Source organism: Pan troglodytes, chromosome 8, assembly GCF_028858775.2.
Source record: "Pan troglodytes isolate AG18354 chromosome 8, NHGRI_mPanTro3-v2.0_pri, whole genome shotgun sequence".
NCBI lineage: Eukaryota > Metazoa > Chordata > Mammalia > Primates > Hominidae > Pan > Pan troglodytes.
The window spans coordinates 51078582-51093117 of NC_072406.2; the positions used below are offsets into that span (position 1 = coordinate 51078582).

At 36.9% G+C, this 14536-nt stretch overlaps 1 protein-coding gene across 32 annotated transcripts in view; it reads left to right on the forward strand.

Annotated features, from left to right (window-relative positions):
- The window catches only part of ZNF33A (zinc finger protein 33A), a 45067-nt gene extending 30616 nt beyond the window's left edge, over window positions 1-14451 (forward strand). For 20 of the 32 annotated variants that reach the window (XM_009458305.5, XM_009458298.5, XM_009458295.5 and 17 more), the window contains one exon: window positions 10673-14451. In XM_009458305.5, coding sequence (XP_009456580.1) covers window positions 10673-12855 — 2183 coding nt within the window. In that variant the 3' untranslated portion in view covers window positions 12856-14451. The remainder of the gene's footprint in view (window positions 1-10672) is intronic. The other 12 variants (XM_063781676.1, XM_063781669.1, XM_063781679.1 and 9 more) reach the window with 1 other exon arrangement.
- The last annotated feature ends 85 nt before the right edge of the window (window positions 14452-14536 follow it).

The following is a 14536-nucleotide window of genomic DNA, read 5'->3' on the forward strand; positions in this document are numbered from 1 at the left end:
CATTGCAAAAAAAAAAAAAATTTTTTTTTCAGTCACTGAATATGTCATCCTGCCTCCTTCTGGCCTCTACGTAGTCTCTGATGAGAAGCCATATGTTAATCTTACGACATTCCCTTCATGTGAGAAGTTGTATTTCTCTTGATGCTTTCAAGATTTTCTCTTCGTCAACAGATGTGCGAGTTTTTGGCCTCTTTTTTTTTTTTTTTTTTTTTTTGTTTAATGCAACACTTCATGAACTTGTGTGTCATTCTTGTGTAGCTGCTGCGCTAATCTTGGTATTGTTCCAGTTTTAGTATATGTGTTGCAAGGTGAGCATAGCCATTCATTTGTTTGAATATTTTTTCTGCTACTTGATATTTCTCCACTCCTTCTGGTACTTCTGTTATGAATATATTGGTGTAGTTAATGGTGTTCCTCATTTTTTTGAGCATTTCTTCATTTTTCATCACTCTTATTTCTCTCTGTTCTTTAGATTACTTAATCTCTATTGATCCATCTTTAAGTTTACTGATTATTTTGCCAGCTACAACCTTTCTTTTCTTTTCTTTCTTTTTTTTTTTTTTTTTTTTTTGAGATGGAGTTTCTCTCTTGTTGCCCAGGCTGGAGTGCAATGGCACTATCTCAGCTCACTGCAACCTCTGCCTCCCAGGTTCATGCAATTCTCTTGCCTCAGCCTCCAGAGTAGCTGGGATTACAGGTGCGTGTGCTACCACACTCAGCTAATTTTTTTGTATTTTTAGTAGAGACGGGGTTTCACCACGTTGGTCAGGCTGGTCTTGAACTCCTGACCTCAGGTGATTCACCTGCCTTGGCCTCCCAAAGTGCTGGGATTTCAGACATGAGCCACCCTGCCTGGCCCAATCTTTTGTTGAGTCATTCTAGTGAGTTTTCCATTGCGGTTATAATTTTTGAATCCAGAATTTTCATTGTATTCTTTTCTGTCTTCTTATTGATATTTTCTGTTTGATGAGGCATCATCATACTCCCTTTTCTAAGTAGTGTTTCCTTATGAACATATTTATTTTTATTTTTTATTTTGACAGTCTCGCTCTGTCACCCAGGCTGGAGTTCAGAGGCATGATCTCAGCTCACTGCAGCCTCCGCCTCCCAGGTTCAAGTCATTCTCTTGCTTCAGCCTCCAGAGTAGCTGGGATTACAAGTGCCTGCCACCACGCCCAGCTAATTTTTGTGTTTTTAGTAGAGACAGGGTTTCACCATGTTGACCAGGTTGATCTTGAACTCCTGACCTCAGGTGACCCACTTGCCTCGACCTCCCAAAGTACTGGGATTACAGATGTGAGCCACTGTGTCTGGCCCGAACATATTTATAATAGCTGCTTTGAGGTCAGCTAAGTCTGATAGCTGGGTCTTCTCAAGGGCAGTTGCTGTTGCCTGTTGTTTTTCCTGTATATAGGTGACAGTCTCCTGTTTCTTTGTATGTCTTGTAATTTTTTTGTTGAAGTATAGACATTTTAGAGAATACTTTGTGCTTCCTCTAGATACTGGTTCCTCTATTCTCTCTAGGGCTTGTTGTTATTTATTTAGGTGACTTGACTGTACTATTTGAGAGAAGCTTTTTCACTCCCATTGGGTTCTCACTGATGTTGCTTGTCAGAGGGCTCCTCCTTGGAAATGCACACTATCTTTGGGATGGCAGTGGTGTTAACAGTGCTCTCTTTGAGTGTCTCTTTCTGTGATTGCTGTGTTAGCCTGTCTGCCTCTGTTGCTGTTATACTTTGCTGATAGCCGCTACTGATTGCTGACGTATTGCTCTATTGTTTTCAACACTGTCCTGGACCATGTGTTGCTCTTAGTTTGCTCTTGTTAAATTTGGGTTCCTTCTAGAGGGTTGTCTTTGAGGCTTTGAGTTTGCTTTTTATGTTGCCATTCTGAAAGTCACCTCCTAGAAAACATAAATTTAAAAATCATTACTGTAGAAAATCTGTGTATGTGTTTGTATGAGTGTTTCTGGTAGATAGGAACACATCTAATTGCCCTGGATGTCTCTTCTTAGCCATCTCTTTCCCTTGCTCTCTCCAGTAAACTTTCAGTTGGTCTGTGGTTTAGCTTGTTGCTGTCATAGAACTGCCACCCTCTTCTTAATTGGTTATCATTGAATTTCCATTCTTTTTGAGGGTGACCTTACGCTTGCACTCACCCACACTCTGCTCTGAACAAAGTGAGTTTTCTGGAGGAGAGTTTGGGAACTCTCTGTCCTTACAGCTGGCCCTAGGTGAGAGTCCTGCTCCATTATTCAGGATCTAGAGGCTACAGCAGTGTTTTGCTTTTCTCTGGGTGAGTGATACTGTGCTTTATGATCAGGGATCTGGGTTGGGGCAGTAGTCTCTGGTCTTCTTGGTTTCTTTTGGAATCTCTTCTCAATGACCTAGGTGGGCATTGTACTCCGCTATTCTCAGACTGCCATGACTGGGCTGGATATTTTAATTGGGGTGGTGGAGGAAGCTGGCTCAAGGCCTTTTGGCAGTTCTTTTCTAGAATATGAAGCTGTAGGGGTTGAGGAGCACTGGTGGCTTGCAGGAGATAGATGCACACAGAGAGAGGTCTGGAGATCTGTAAAGGGGCCTCCATGAATGTTCAGCAAAGTACTAATCGGCTCATGTATATGAGGAAATGAGTGAAATAACTTTTGAAAAGAATCAAAGGGAACAGTACACAATACTCACATAGGGCCTGGAAAAGGACTGATCCTGCCAGCCAGAGTAGAAAAACTCGTAATTCAGAGTATTGGGTAGAGTGTTCAGAAAGGTCTTTTCTCCGTGGTGAGGAGTAATGTGCCCCAAACTGAGCACTGCTCCAGATTTGCCTAACAAATCATAAAAGCAAGACCTGAAACTGTCACATTGTTTCCAAGTGACTTAAGTGCATCCTAGAAAAAAGCACAAAAATACTTATAGGAAGCCAAAAGGACCCAGCATCCAAACAAGTAAAACTCTCAGTCTTCTGTCCATTGAAATATTACCGGACTTACAGACATGTGGGAAAACATGAGCTTTCTCAAAGAGACTAACCAGGAAATTGAAATGGACTCAGAATTGCCATAGATATTAGAATTAACTGACAAGTTCATTGAAAATAGTATTATAATTGGATTCCATATGTTCTAAAACTTAAGTAGAGACACGGAAGATTTAAAAAAAAAATCAAAATTCAGTATAACAGAAAAGATAGAAATCATTTTTCTAGAAATGAAAACTATAATGCTTGACATGAGAAATACATGGCCAGCCATTGTTGTCTCAGGCCTATAATCCCAGCACTTTGGCAGGCCAAGGGAAGGATCTCCTGAGCTCAGGAGTTTGAGACCAGCCTGGGCAACATGGTGAAACCTTGTCTGTACCAAAAATGCAACAGCAAAAAAATTAGCTGGGTTTGGTGGTGCATGCCTGTGGTCCTAGCTACTTGGGAGGCTGAGGTGGGAAGATCACTTGAGCCTGAGAGGTGATGTTTCAGTGAGCCAAGATTGCACCTCTGCACTGCAGCCTGGGTGATGGAGTGAGACCGTCTCCCCCCCCCGCCGCCAAAAAAAAAAAAAAAAAAAAAAAGAATAACACATAGGGCAACAACTAATGGCAGTTTAAACATTGCAGAAGAAAAAGATTACTGAACTTAACATAGTAATAGAAGCCATCCAAATGAAACAGAGAAAAAACATATGTGAAAAATAAGCAAGCCCTTGGGCTGGGTGTGGTGGCTCACTCCTGCAATCCCAGCACTTTGGGAGGCCGAGGCCTATGGATCACGAGGTCAAGAGATCGAGACTATGTTGGCCAACATGGTGAAACCCCGTCTCTACTAAAAGTACAAAATTAGCTGTGCGTGGTGGCAGGCGCCTGTAGTCCCAGCTACTCGGGAGGCTGAGGCAGGAGAATCATTGTACATGGGAGGCGGAGGTTGCAGTGAGCCGAGATTGCACCACTGCACTCCAGCCTGGCAATAGAGCAAGACTCTGTCTCAAAAAAAAAAAAAAAAAGCAAGCCCCTGTGAGCTTTAAGAGAACTTCAAGTAGTCTCTAACACAGATGGAATTGGAGTCTGTAAAAGGAAAGTGGGAAAAGAACAGAAAACAATATTTTGAGATGATGAAAAAATGTCCAAATGTGATGGGAACTTACTGATCTAAGAAGCTCATCAAACCCTGAGCACAAGAGGCATGAAGAAAACTACACTAAGCCACATGAGTCATAACCAGAATGCTCTAAATCAGTGTTAAAATGAAATCCTCAAATCAGTCAGAGACAAAGGACATGTTTTATGGAGGAACAAAGGTAAGGTTGATAGCAGATTTCTCCTTAAATGAGGCAACAGAGAAAAGAGTAGAACATTATTTTTAGTTTTAAAAGCAAAAAAACTTAACGTAGAGTTATATACTCAGTAAAAATAGCTATAAGAAACAGTGAAGAAATAAGGACATTCCAGTTAAACAAAGCTGAAAGATTTCCTCTCCAGCAGACCTGCACCACAAGAGGTGTTCTGATGTCTGATGGAAATCTGGATCTACCTAGGGGGATGAAGGACAGGAAATATTGACTACTTGGATATGTATACAAGATATTTTTCTTCATGTAAATCTCTAAGTATATTGACTTTATACAAAAATAACATCAAATGTATTGTGGGGTTTATAACATATTTAAAATATATGACTATCATAGCCTAAAAAGGCTGTGAAAAAGAAGTAAAGTATATACTATTGGAAGATCCATATATGTACTATTTCTGAAAAGTACACTGCAAAAGCTTTTATAAACATTGATGATCACAGAAAATATAAATGGTCTAAAACACCCCATTTAAAGGTAGAGATTTCTTGATAAGATAAATAAAAGTAAGATCCAGTCATGCTGCCTACAAAGGAAACATGTTAGATTCAAAGACAGATAAACAAAAAGAATGGGAAAAGATATAGAATGGTAAAATTATTCACAAGGCTGCAGTGATGTGACAGTCAGATGAAATAGCTTTCAGAGCCAGGAATACCAGTGATAAAGATTTTTTTCATATTGATAGAGATCCATTCATCGAGAGGATTTAACAATCCTAAGCTTTAGGTTAGTAATGGATTTACAAAATATTTGAAGCAAAATCTGATAGACCTGGAAGGAGAAATAGATCCACAGTTATAATCAGGGGTTTTAGCATCCTTTGAATAATTGATAAAACAGGAAAAGGAAAAGGAGCAAAGATATAATAGACTTAACCCTAAATAACTTAATTGACATTTATAAAATATCTTCTGCACCCTCCTCCCCAAATAAAACAGTGGAATATACATTCTTTTCAAGGGCAGATGAATGAATATATTAACAAAGGTAAATCACATTCTTGATTATAAAGCAAATCTTAATAAATGTAAAAGGATTGAAGTCATATAGAGTATTTTCTCCCACCATAAGGGGTTTAAATTTAGTTAAAAATCAATAACAGAACTATCTATAAAATCCCTAATAGTTGGAAACTGAATATACTTCTACATAATGGATTCTTCAAAGAAGAGTTCAAAGGGGAAATTAGAAAGTATTTTGAACTTTGGGTTAATGAAAACAGAATTTATGGGAAATTTACATATAGGAAATTTAGGTATAGCAAATATAAAATACCTATAATACTCATTGACTTCATTGTTTTCCATTTTGATCCTTACTCCTTTTTTCTACTTACTTTTGGGTTTAATTTGCTTTTTTCTAGCTTTTTAAGGTGGAAGCACCTGAGGTCATTGATTTGAGATCTTTCTTAGGCAACACAAGTACGCATTGTGTGTGTTTGTATTATGTGCGTATATATCTACCATATGTAAATGCATATATGAAGTTTCTCATATATGGGATATAATGTATTATGTGTAATGTATATTAATGTGTAAATTTCACATATAGGGAATTTCATATGTGTATGTATTTATGTATATGTATATATCTAATATACACATGTATGAAGTTTAACTTGTGTTGGATAAGAAGAAAGGTCTAAATCAATGGTCTTAGCTACTTCCACTTTGAGAATGTAGAAAAGAAGACAAATCCATACAGTAGAGGAAGAAAGGAAATAGCAAAAAACAAAATGGAGAACAATATAATCTGTAGAACCAGAAAAACAGTTGAGAAAATCAGTGAAACCGAAAGCTGTTTCATTGAGAAGATCGATAAAATGGATAAACTTCTAGGTGGAACAGATTATCAATATCAAAAATAAGAATGATGAATCACTGAAGATTCTATAGATATCATGAAGGAAGTGAGGAAATACTATATCTGTAAGTTATCAATTTGACGATTTTGATGAACAGTTTCCTTCAAATAAACAGCTACTACTGCTTACTTCAAAACAAATAGATAACCTTTCCACAAAGAAAACCCCAGGTCCCCAGATGCTTCAGTAGTGAATTCCAGCAAACAATTAATAGTACCACTTCTATACAGACTTTTCCAGAAAATTCAAGAAGAGGGAATACTTCCTAAATAATTCTTTGAGTCCAGCATTGCCCTAATAACAAAACGAGACAAAGACACTGCAAGGAAAGAAAGCTATAGACCAGTGTCCTTCATGAACATAAATTCAAAAACTCTAGGGATTGGAAACCAGTGGTGTATAACATGGTTATTAATACCTCATGACCAAATGTGGCTAATCCCTGGCAGGCTTTTTCAACATTTGAAAAGCAGTCAGTGTAATTCCCTGTGTCTAGGCCAACTTCATAGCTAGGTGACCTGTGCAGTCACATGTTGCTGCACTCTTGTAAGAAGGGATCCTGTACTTGGCTTAATGCCCTGTTGTTGCCATCTTGAAGTTCTTCACAGTTTTATCTTTGAACTTGTGATTTGTATGTAAAGTCTGATGGACACTGGACTATGTGTGCAAGTAGACAGGATACTTGAGAGGCAGTGCCCTACTAAGCTGTTGGTCTGTGTAGTATGGCCTGGGAGTGTCCTGGAATTGTGTGTGGGTAGCCAGGGCCATGACCTTTGTCTGCATTGGTTGCAGCAGCAGCAAACTCAAAAACAGTTGCACCCCAGAGAGGACCCGCAGTGTGAGGCTGGCTTGCTTGTCTCTCCCCTGAGCCTGTCCCTCTGACATTCTTAGGAAATACTAATTTTCTGGGCTGAATACTGGGGCAGTAACTTCCAGCTTTCAGGCAGTCACCATTGTCAGTAAAGTATTAGAAAATAAAAGCATACTTGTGGACATTGTGTTAAGGCACACTAGGCAGTTCCTAGAATTCTTTGGAGTGTAGATTCTCTGGTCTTAAGAACTGCTGCAACATTGCAAAGCAAATATCCACAGGCTTAGAAATAGGAATTTCATTTGATGGGAGAGAACATGATTTTCATATAAAATTTTGGATGAATCAAGTATTAACAAAGAAGTCAATTTTAAAAATAGTTTGTTTTTTTTTTACATTTGAAAATACAGCAATACACTGCATAAACAGGTGTTTCCAGTTATATGTGCAAATCATGAAGCCATTTTTGGTTTCTTGTACAAGATGTAGGAAATGTCAGAGGAAACATTAAAATGCCATTGTATAAATTTACATGTAAAATTGAATTCTGCTTTGTACAAAACTAATATTCACGAAGAATTAATTTCAGAGAACTGCTACTCCAGTCTTTATATATACTGAAACTTGTATTTTTTTAACTTTTATTGTGCAATAATGTATCAGAAATCAGAAATTTAACCCATATTGTCACAACGTATAAAGAACCAACAGGTTCCTAATGATCGCATCAGCTGAAAAATCAACCTTCTCAAAATTAAAAATGAGCAAAAATTACTTACCTTGCATTTGCCAAGAATACATGTTACTTTCAATTATATATTGAAAATAAAGTTGCTAAAAATATAAATTTTGATGACTTAAATGAATTTGCAAAAAGAGGGCCAGAAAATCTTATGATCAATCAAGATATCATTTTAAAAACTATTAGTAATTATTGTATCATTTAAAGTTATTACAACAAAACTTTTTTGTGATTTGTAAATTTGTTATTATATATTACGATTATACCTATTACATTTTACAAGTAATAAAATATATTAAAAGAAAAAAGCATAATTTATTTTACCTTTTACTATACTTCTTTTTATACATTCTGAGTAACTGCCTCACATTTTTATTTTGCACTGGCCCCATCAATTATGTAGTCATCTCTGCCCTGTATTAAAAAGAAAAAAACAGAAAAAAAGTCAAATCCATGTGACCATTTCAATATATGCAGACAAGGCATTTGACAAAATTTAGCATCCATTTCTGATTAAAACTCTCAAATGAAGAATAGAAGATAACTTTCTTTAATCTGATAAAAGTCATCTATAGAAAATGTACAATTGACATTGTATATAATTGTGAACAACAGAATGATTTCTTTCCAATATCAGGAACATGACAAGGATGTCCACCCATACTTGATAGTGTAATATATACTACCTAGTATAACCAGGGAAGAAAAAGAAAGGAGATTAGAATAGAAAAGAAGTAGAAATGTCTTTATTCACAAAAGATATGATTATCTATGTAGGAAATCTAGTGGAGTCACCCAAGAAAAAGAATGGGAAAAATAATGACTATAATTATTAAGTGTAGCTAGGTGGCAGGAGAATAATATATAAAAATGAATTTTACTTCTATATATTAGCAGTGATCAATTGGAACTTGAAATTTTTAAAAGTTCCATTTGCAATAGTATCAAAAATATTTTTTTTGCAGCTATGTCTGGCAAAAGATGTGAAAGACCACACTAGAAACAATAACCCACTGCAGAGAGAAATTGAAGACCTAAACAAGTGGAACTCCCTGCTTATGTCAGAAAGCTCAATATTGCTAACATGTTTTGTCGTTAACATGACTTATAGATTCAAAATAATATAATTCCATGTAGTAATTAGCAGGATTTCTTGTAGTAATTGAGTACGTAATTCTAAACTTTATGTGGAAGTACACAGGAACTAGAATAACTAAAACTTTGAAAAATAAAAGCTGAGTTGTATGGATAGGATTACCTGATTTCAAGACTCAAAGTAAAAGTTTGCTGAGACTTGGTCTTTTTGTCCAGAGTACTTTTTCTTCAATTTTCACATCTAGTAGTTTTATTAAGATATGTTTTGGAGAAAACTGTTGCTGAACATTTTTCCCAGGTTCATGATGGTTCCTTTGAATATGTGGATCAGGTCTTTTATTTTTGGACAGTTTTCTTAGATTATACTTTTTAATATTAGATTTATTCTGTTGTTTTTTCTTCTTTAAGGACTGCAATAACATATATAATTTTATTTATTTATTTAATTGTAGACCGTCTTTATCCAGAACTTTCTTTCTGATCCAATTTTCTTTTTTCTTACTCTTTTAAAATTATTGCTGCTTCTTTTTCTTGTTTCATTCTCCTTTGCAATGCTGTTTATTCAAGTTTCAGTCAAGTGTAGTTTCCCCTTTGGCTCTGTATCAGTTTACTCAGGCTGCTGTAACAAAATTCAACAGACTGGGTAGCTTAAATAAATTTTCTCACAATTGTGGAGGCTGGAAGTCTAAAGTCAAGGTGCCAGCAGGGTTGGTTTCTGGTTAGGTCTCACTCCTTGGCTTGCAGATGGCATTTTCTTCTGGTGTCCTCACACAGCCTTTTCTCTGTGCATATGACCAGTGGTTGGGGGTGGTGGGTTGGGGGAGAAAGAGAGCTCATGCATGTGCTTTCCAGTATCCTCTTCTTCTTATAAGGACACCAATGCCATTGTATTTGTGTCTTACCCTTATGACCTCATTTAACCTTAGTTAATCTCCTTAAAGTCCCCATCTTCAAATACAGTCACACTGGAGGTTGGGGTTTTAACATACACATTTTTGAGGGGCACAGTTTAGTCCATAACAGATTCCTTAATAAGGAATGTCTTTAATAAGTCTTAATAAGACTTGAATTACAAGTCTTATTTTCTGTGATTACTCTGTCCTCTTTACAACTTCTTTCCTGAGTTTGATTACCCTTCGCCTCTTTAGTTTGCATACAGTCCAAGTCTCTTCTCTTGGATTTCCCGCTAACCTGAGCTTTAATCTACGTGAACTCAGACATCTTCTGAGTATTTTCCCACTCATAGTGAAACTTTCCCTTTCTGGGAGTAGTTTTGTGTTTCATCCTCTCTGGGCTGTGTGTCTCCTCTATTCCATGTAATCACCACAGTCTCTGGCTGACTCTCTTTGTAGGCATGGGCTGTCACTTTTTGCTGTATTTGAGTATCTGTTGCTTAGTGGTGATTTGAAATTAGTAATATTCTCCATCTCCTAGTTATGTTAAAGTCATGGATTGTTATAGATAGTGTTATTTGCTCCACTTATGGTGACCTTTATAATTCTTTGGGGGGATGCATGGGGAAATGCAGATGTAAGCAGTTGCTATTATTCTTCTTACACTAGAAACCAAATGTGTGCATTCAATAGTTAAATTCCTCTCTGTTTTTCCACTAGCCTAGGACTTTTGTTTCTGGTTTTTGTTTTTGTTTTTTCACCCCAAACCCATGAAATACAAAAAATATGCACTTGCAATTATGTTCATCTCTGGAAACTGGCCAAAAAACCAGTCAGCTACAACATGGGGCATTTGTATAGCGATTTCATTCCCTAAGAAATGTTTTGGTATTTATATGGTAAGATTAATTTTGCTTGTTTCTAGAAGTCTGGACAGCTGATCACCTGAAAGAGAGGAGCCAAGAAAACCAATCTAAACATTTGTGGGAAGTTGTATTCATCAATAATGAAATGCTGACTAAGGAACAAGGTGATGTAATAGGAATACCATTTAATGTGGACGTAAGCTCTTTTCCTTCCAGAAAAATGTTCTGTCAGTGTGATTCATGTGGAATGAGTTTCAACACTGTTTCAGAATTGGTTATCAGTAAGATAAACTATTTAGGAAAAAAGTCTGATGAATTTAATGCCTGTGGGAAATTGTTACTCAATATTAAGCATGATGAAACTCATACTCAAGAGAAAAATGAAGTTTTGAAAAATAGGAACACACTGAGTCATCATGAGGAGACTTTGCAGCATGAGAAGATTCAAACTTTAGAGCACAATTTTGAATACAGTATATGTCAGGAAACCCTCCTTGAAAAGGCAGTATTCAATACACAGAAGAGAGAGATCGCAGAAGAGAATAACTGTGATTATAATGAATTTGGGAGAACTTTGTGTGATAGTTCATCCCTCTTGTTCCGTCAGATATCTCCATCAAAGGACAATCACTATGAATTTAGTGATTGTGAGAAGTTCTTATGTGTGAAGTCCACCGTTTCTAAACATGGGGTATCTATGAAACACTATGATTGTGGTGAAAGTGGGAATAATTTCAGGAGGAAATTGTGTCTGTCACACCTTCAGAAAGGTGATAAAGGAGAGAAACACTTTGAATGTAATGAATGTGGGAAAGCTTTCTGGGAGAAGTCACATCTCACTCGGCATCAGAGGGTGCACACAGGAGAGAAACCCTTTCAATGTAATGAATGTGAAAAAGCTTTCTGGGATAAGTCAAACCTCACTAAACATCAAAGATCACACACAGGGGAGAAACCTTTTGAATGCAATGAATGTGGGAAAGCCTTTAGCCATAAGTCAGCCCTCACATTACACCAGAGAACACATACAGGGGAGAAACCCTATCAATGTAATGCGTGTGGGAAAACTTTTTGCCAGAAATCTGACCTCACTAAACATCAGAGAACACACACAGGGCTGAAACCCTATGAATGTTATGAATGTGGAAAATCCTTCCGTGTGACTTCACACCTTAAAGTACACCAGAGAACTCACACAGGTGAGAAACCTTTTGAATGTCTTGAGTGTGGGAAATCCTTTAGTGAAAAGTCAAATCTTACACAGCATCAGAGAATTCACATAGGAGATAAATCTTATGAATGTAATGCATGTGGGAAAACTTTCTACCACAAGTCATTACTCACCAGGCATCAGATAATTCATACAGGGTGGAAACCTTATGAATGTTATGAATGTGGGAAAACCTTCTGCTTGAAGTCAGACCTCACAGTACATCAGAGAACACACACAGGGGAGAAACCCTTTGCATGTCCCGAATGTGGGAAATTCTTTAGCCATAAGTCAACCCTCTCTCAACATTATAGAACACACACAGGGGAGAAACCCTACGAATGTCATGAATGTGGAAAAATATTTTACAATAAATCATACCTAACTAAACATAATAGAACACATACAGGGGAGAAACCCTATGAATGTAATGAATGTGGAAAAACCTTCTACCAGAAGTCACAACTCACTCAGCATCAGAGAATTCACATAGGGGAGAAACCCTATAAATGTAATGAGTGTGGAAAAGCTTTCTGCCATAAGTCAGCTCTAATTGTACATCAGAGAACCCATACACAAGAAAAGCCCTATAAATGTAATGAATGTGGAAAATCTTTCTGTGTAAAGTCAGGACTTATTTTCCATGAGAGAAAGCACACGGGGGAGAAACCCTATGAATGCAATGAATGTGGGAAATTCTTCAGGCACAAATCATCACTCACAGTACATCACAGGGCTCACACAGGAGAGAAATCTTGTCAATGTAATGAATGTGGAAAAATCTTTTACCGTAAATCAGAACTTGCTCAACATCAGAGATCACATACAGGGGAAAAGCCCTATGAATGTAACACATGCAGGAAAACTTTCTCTCAAAAGTCAAATCTCATTGTACATCAGAGAAGACATATAGGAGAAAACCTTGTGAATGAAATGGATATTAGAAATTTCCAGCCACAAGTCAGCCTCCATAATGCCTCAGAGTATTCACACTATGGAGAAAGCCCTGATGACATCCTGAATGTTCAGTAACTATCCACAAACTCGCCTTATGTTACTCCAAAGTAATAGTAGGGGATAAACCCATAGACTACAACAATTATAGGACAGCTTTTGTTAGGAAGTGATATTCTATGTAATATCAGATGGTTAATACGGGCATAACACCTTACAGATTTTTTTGAATTTGTGAAAGTTTTTGGAAAAAATGCAAATAAGATTATGTTAGAATTTACGCCGAGGAGAAAATTGTCAATTTAAGAAATCTAAAGTGAAAATTTTGCTTAGAAATAAAATACGACAAGTTATGTTTTGAGTTTGATGCCATAATAGTTTTTAGGGCACCTAACAATAATTTATAGATGTATATTGTGGAATGTAAAGCTTTAAGAACTTAAAAAAAGGTAATAATTAAAATAACCTCACAAGAAGTTTAATGAGTAGAGAGAATTCCCATGTACACTTCACCAAACTTCCTCTAAGGATAATGTATAATCATAGTATATGGTCAAGTCCAAGAAATCGATGTTACCTTGCTGGTAGATACAGACTTAGTCAGATTTTACTATGGTTTGCATGCACTCTGTGTGTGTGTGTACGTGTATGTGTGTGTGTGTGGTTATATCAAACTTTTACCACTTTTACATTTGAGTAACCATCAACACGATTAGTTTACAGAACTGAAAAGGAATCTGAGATCTGTACTGTATCAGGATTACAAAGGATTTAGCCTCAAGTAGTTCCCTTTTTGTATTAATAACCACACGCTTCCTGCAACCCTATCCCTTGCATCCACTTGACTATGAAGTTTTTTTAAAGCACAGATAAATTGAATAATCAGGGCAATAGCATTAAGCACATCTGCGAATTATCCCTGAAGTTCAAAAGACTTACATATGTATAAGTGGTATGTGATATAAATCGTGTGTTTCATATGCATAATGGAATTTAACGTAATTGTGAATAGGAAGTAGGTATCCTAGTTTAGTAGTGGTTACATTATCAGGCCCATCCCAGATATTTGTCATGTCCTGAAACAATTTAAAAGGAGACCCACAGAGCTAATGTTTATCCATTTAAAAGGTATAAATCAAAATAACAAATTATCTAAAAAAAATCTATCCTGTACATGTGAAGATCTAGGCTTGCCTCCATGTTACTCCCTTTCTCTTCCTACCTGTGGCTCATGCCATGCCATGAAGTGCCTAGGGTACATATGTGAACATTCCAGCCTTCAGCATAAGTGATAGTCCAAATTTTCTTTAAGCAGCTGCTCTCCAAGACAGGGCCCTGGAAAGGCCCACACATACAGCCCAGGGCTGCCCAGGGCTGTTGGACTGTCATTTCAAGGCTCATTGTCCCCAGACAGGGATCTGGGCCCTCAGACTTTTGAGAATATGAAGAGGAGGGTTGAAGCTGGAGCAGAACCAGAATCAAGCTGGTGTGGGGCTTTTATTGACAGTGTGAAGATTGTACACTATATTACATGATCAGATCATACAAATAATCTAAGATTATACAGTCTGGTGATCCTAGATTACACAAGTAATCTAAGCTTCCACTTTAGGAAACTAGAAAAAGAAGAGCAAATTAAATCCAAAGTAACCTGAAAAAACGTTAGAGTAAAAATCATTGAAATTGAAAAGAGAAAATCGATAAAACCCAAAACTGGTTCCTTGAAAAGGTCAGTAAAATTGATAAACCTTTAGCTAGC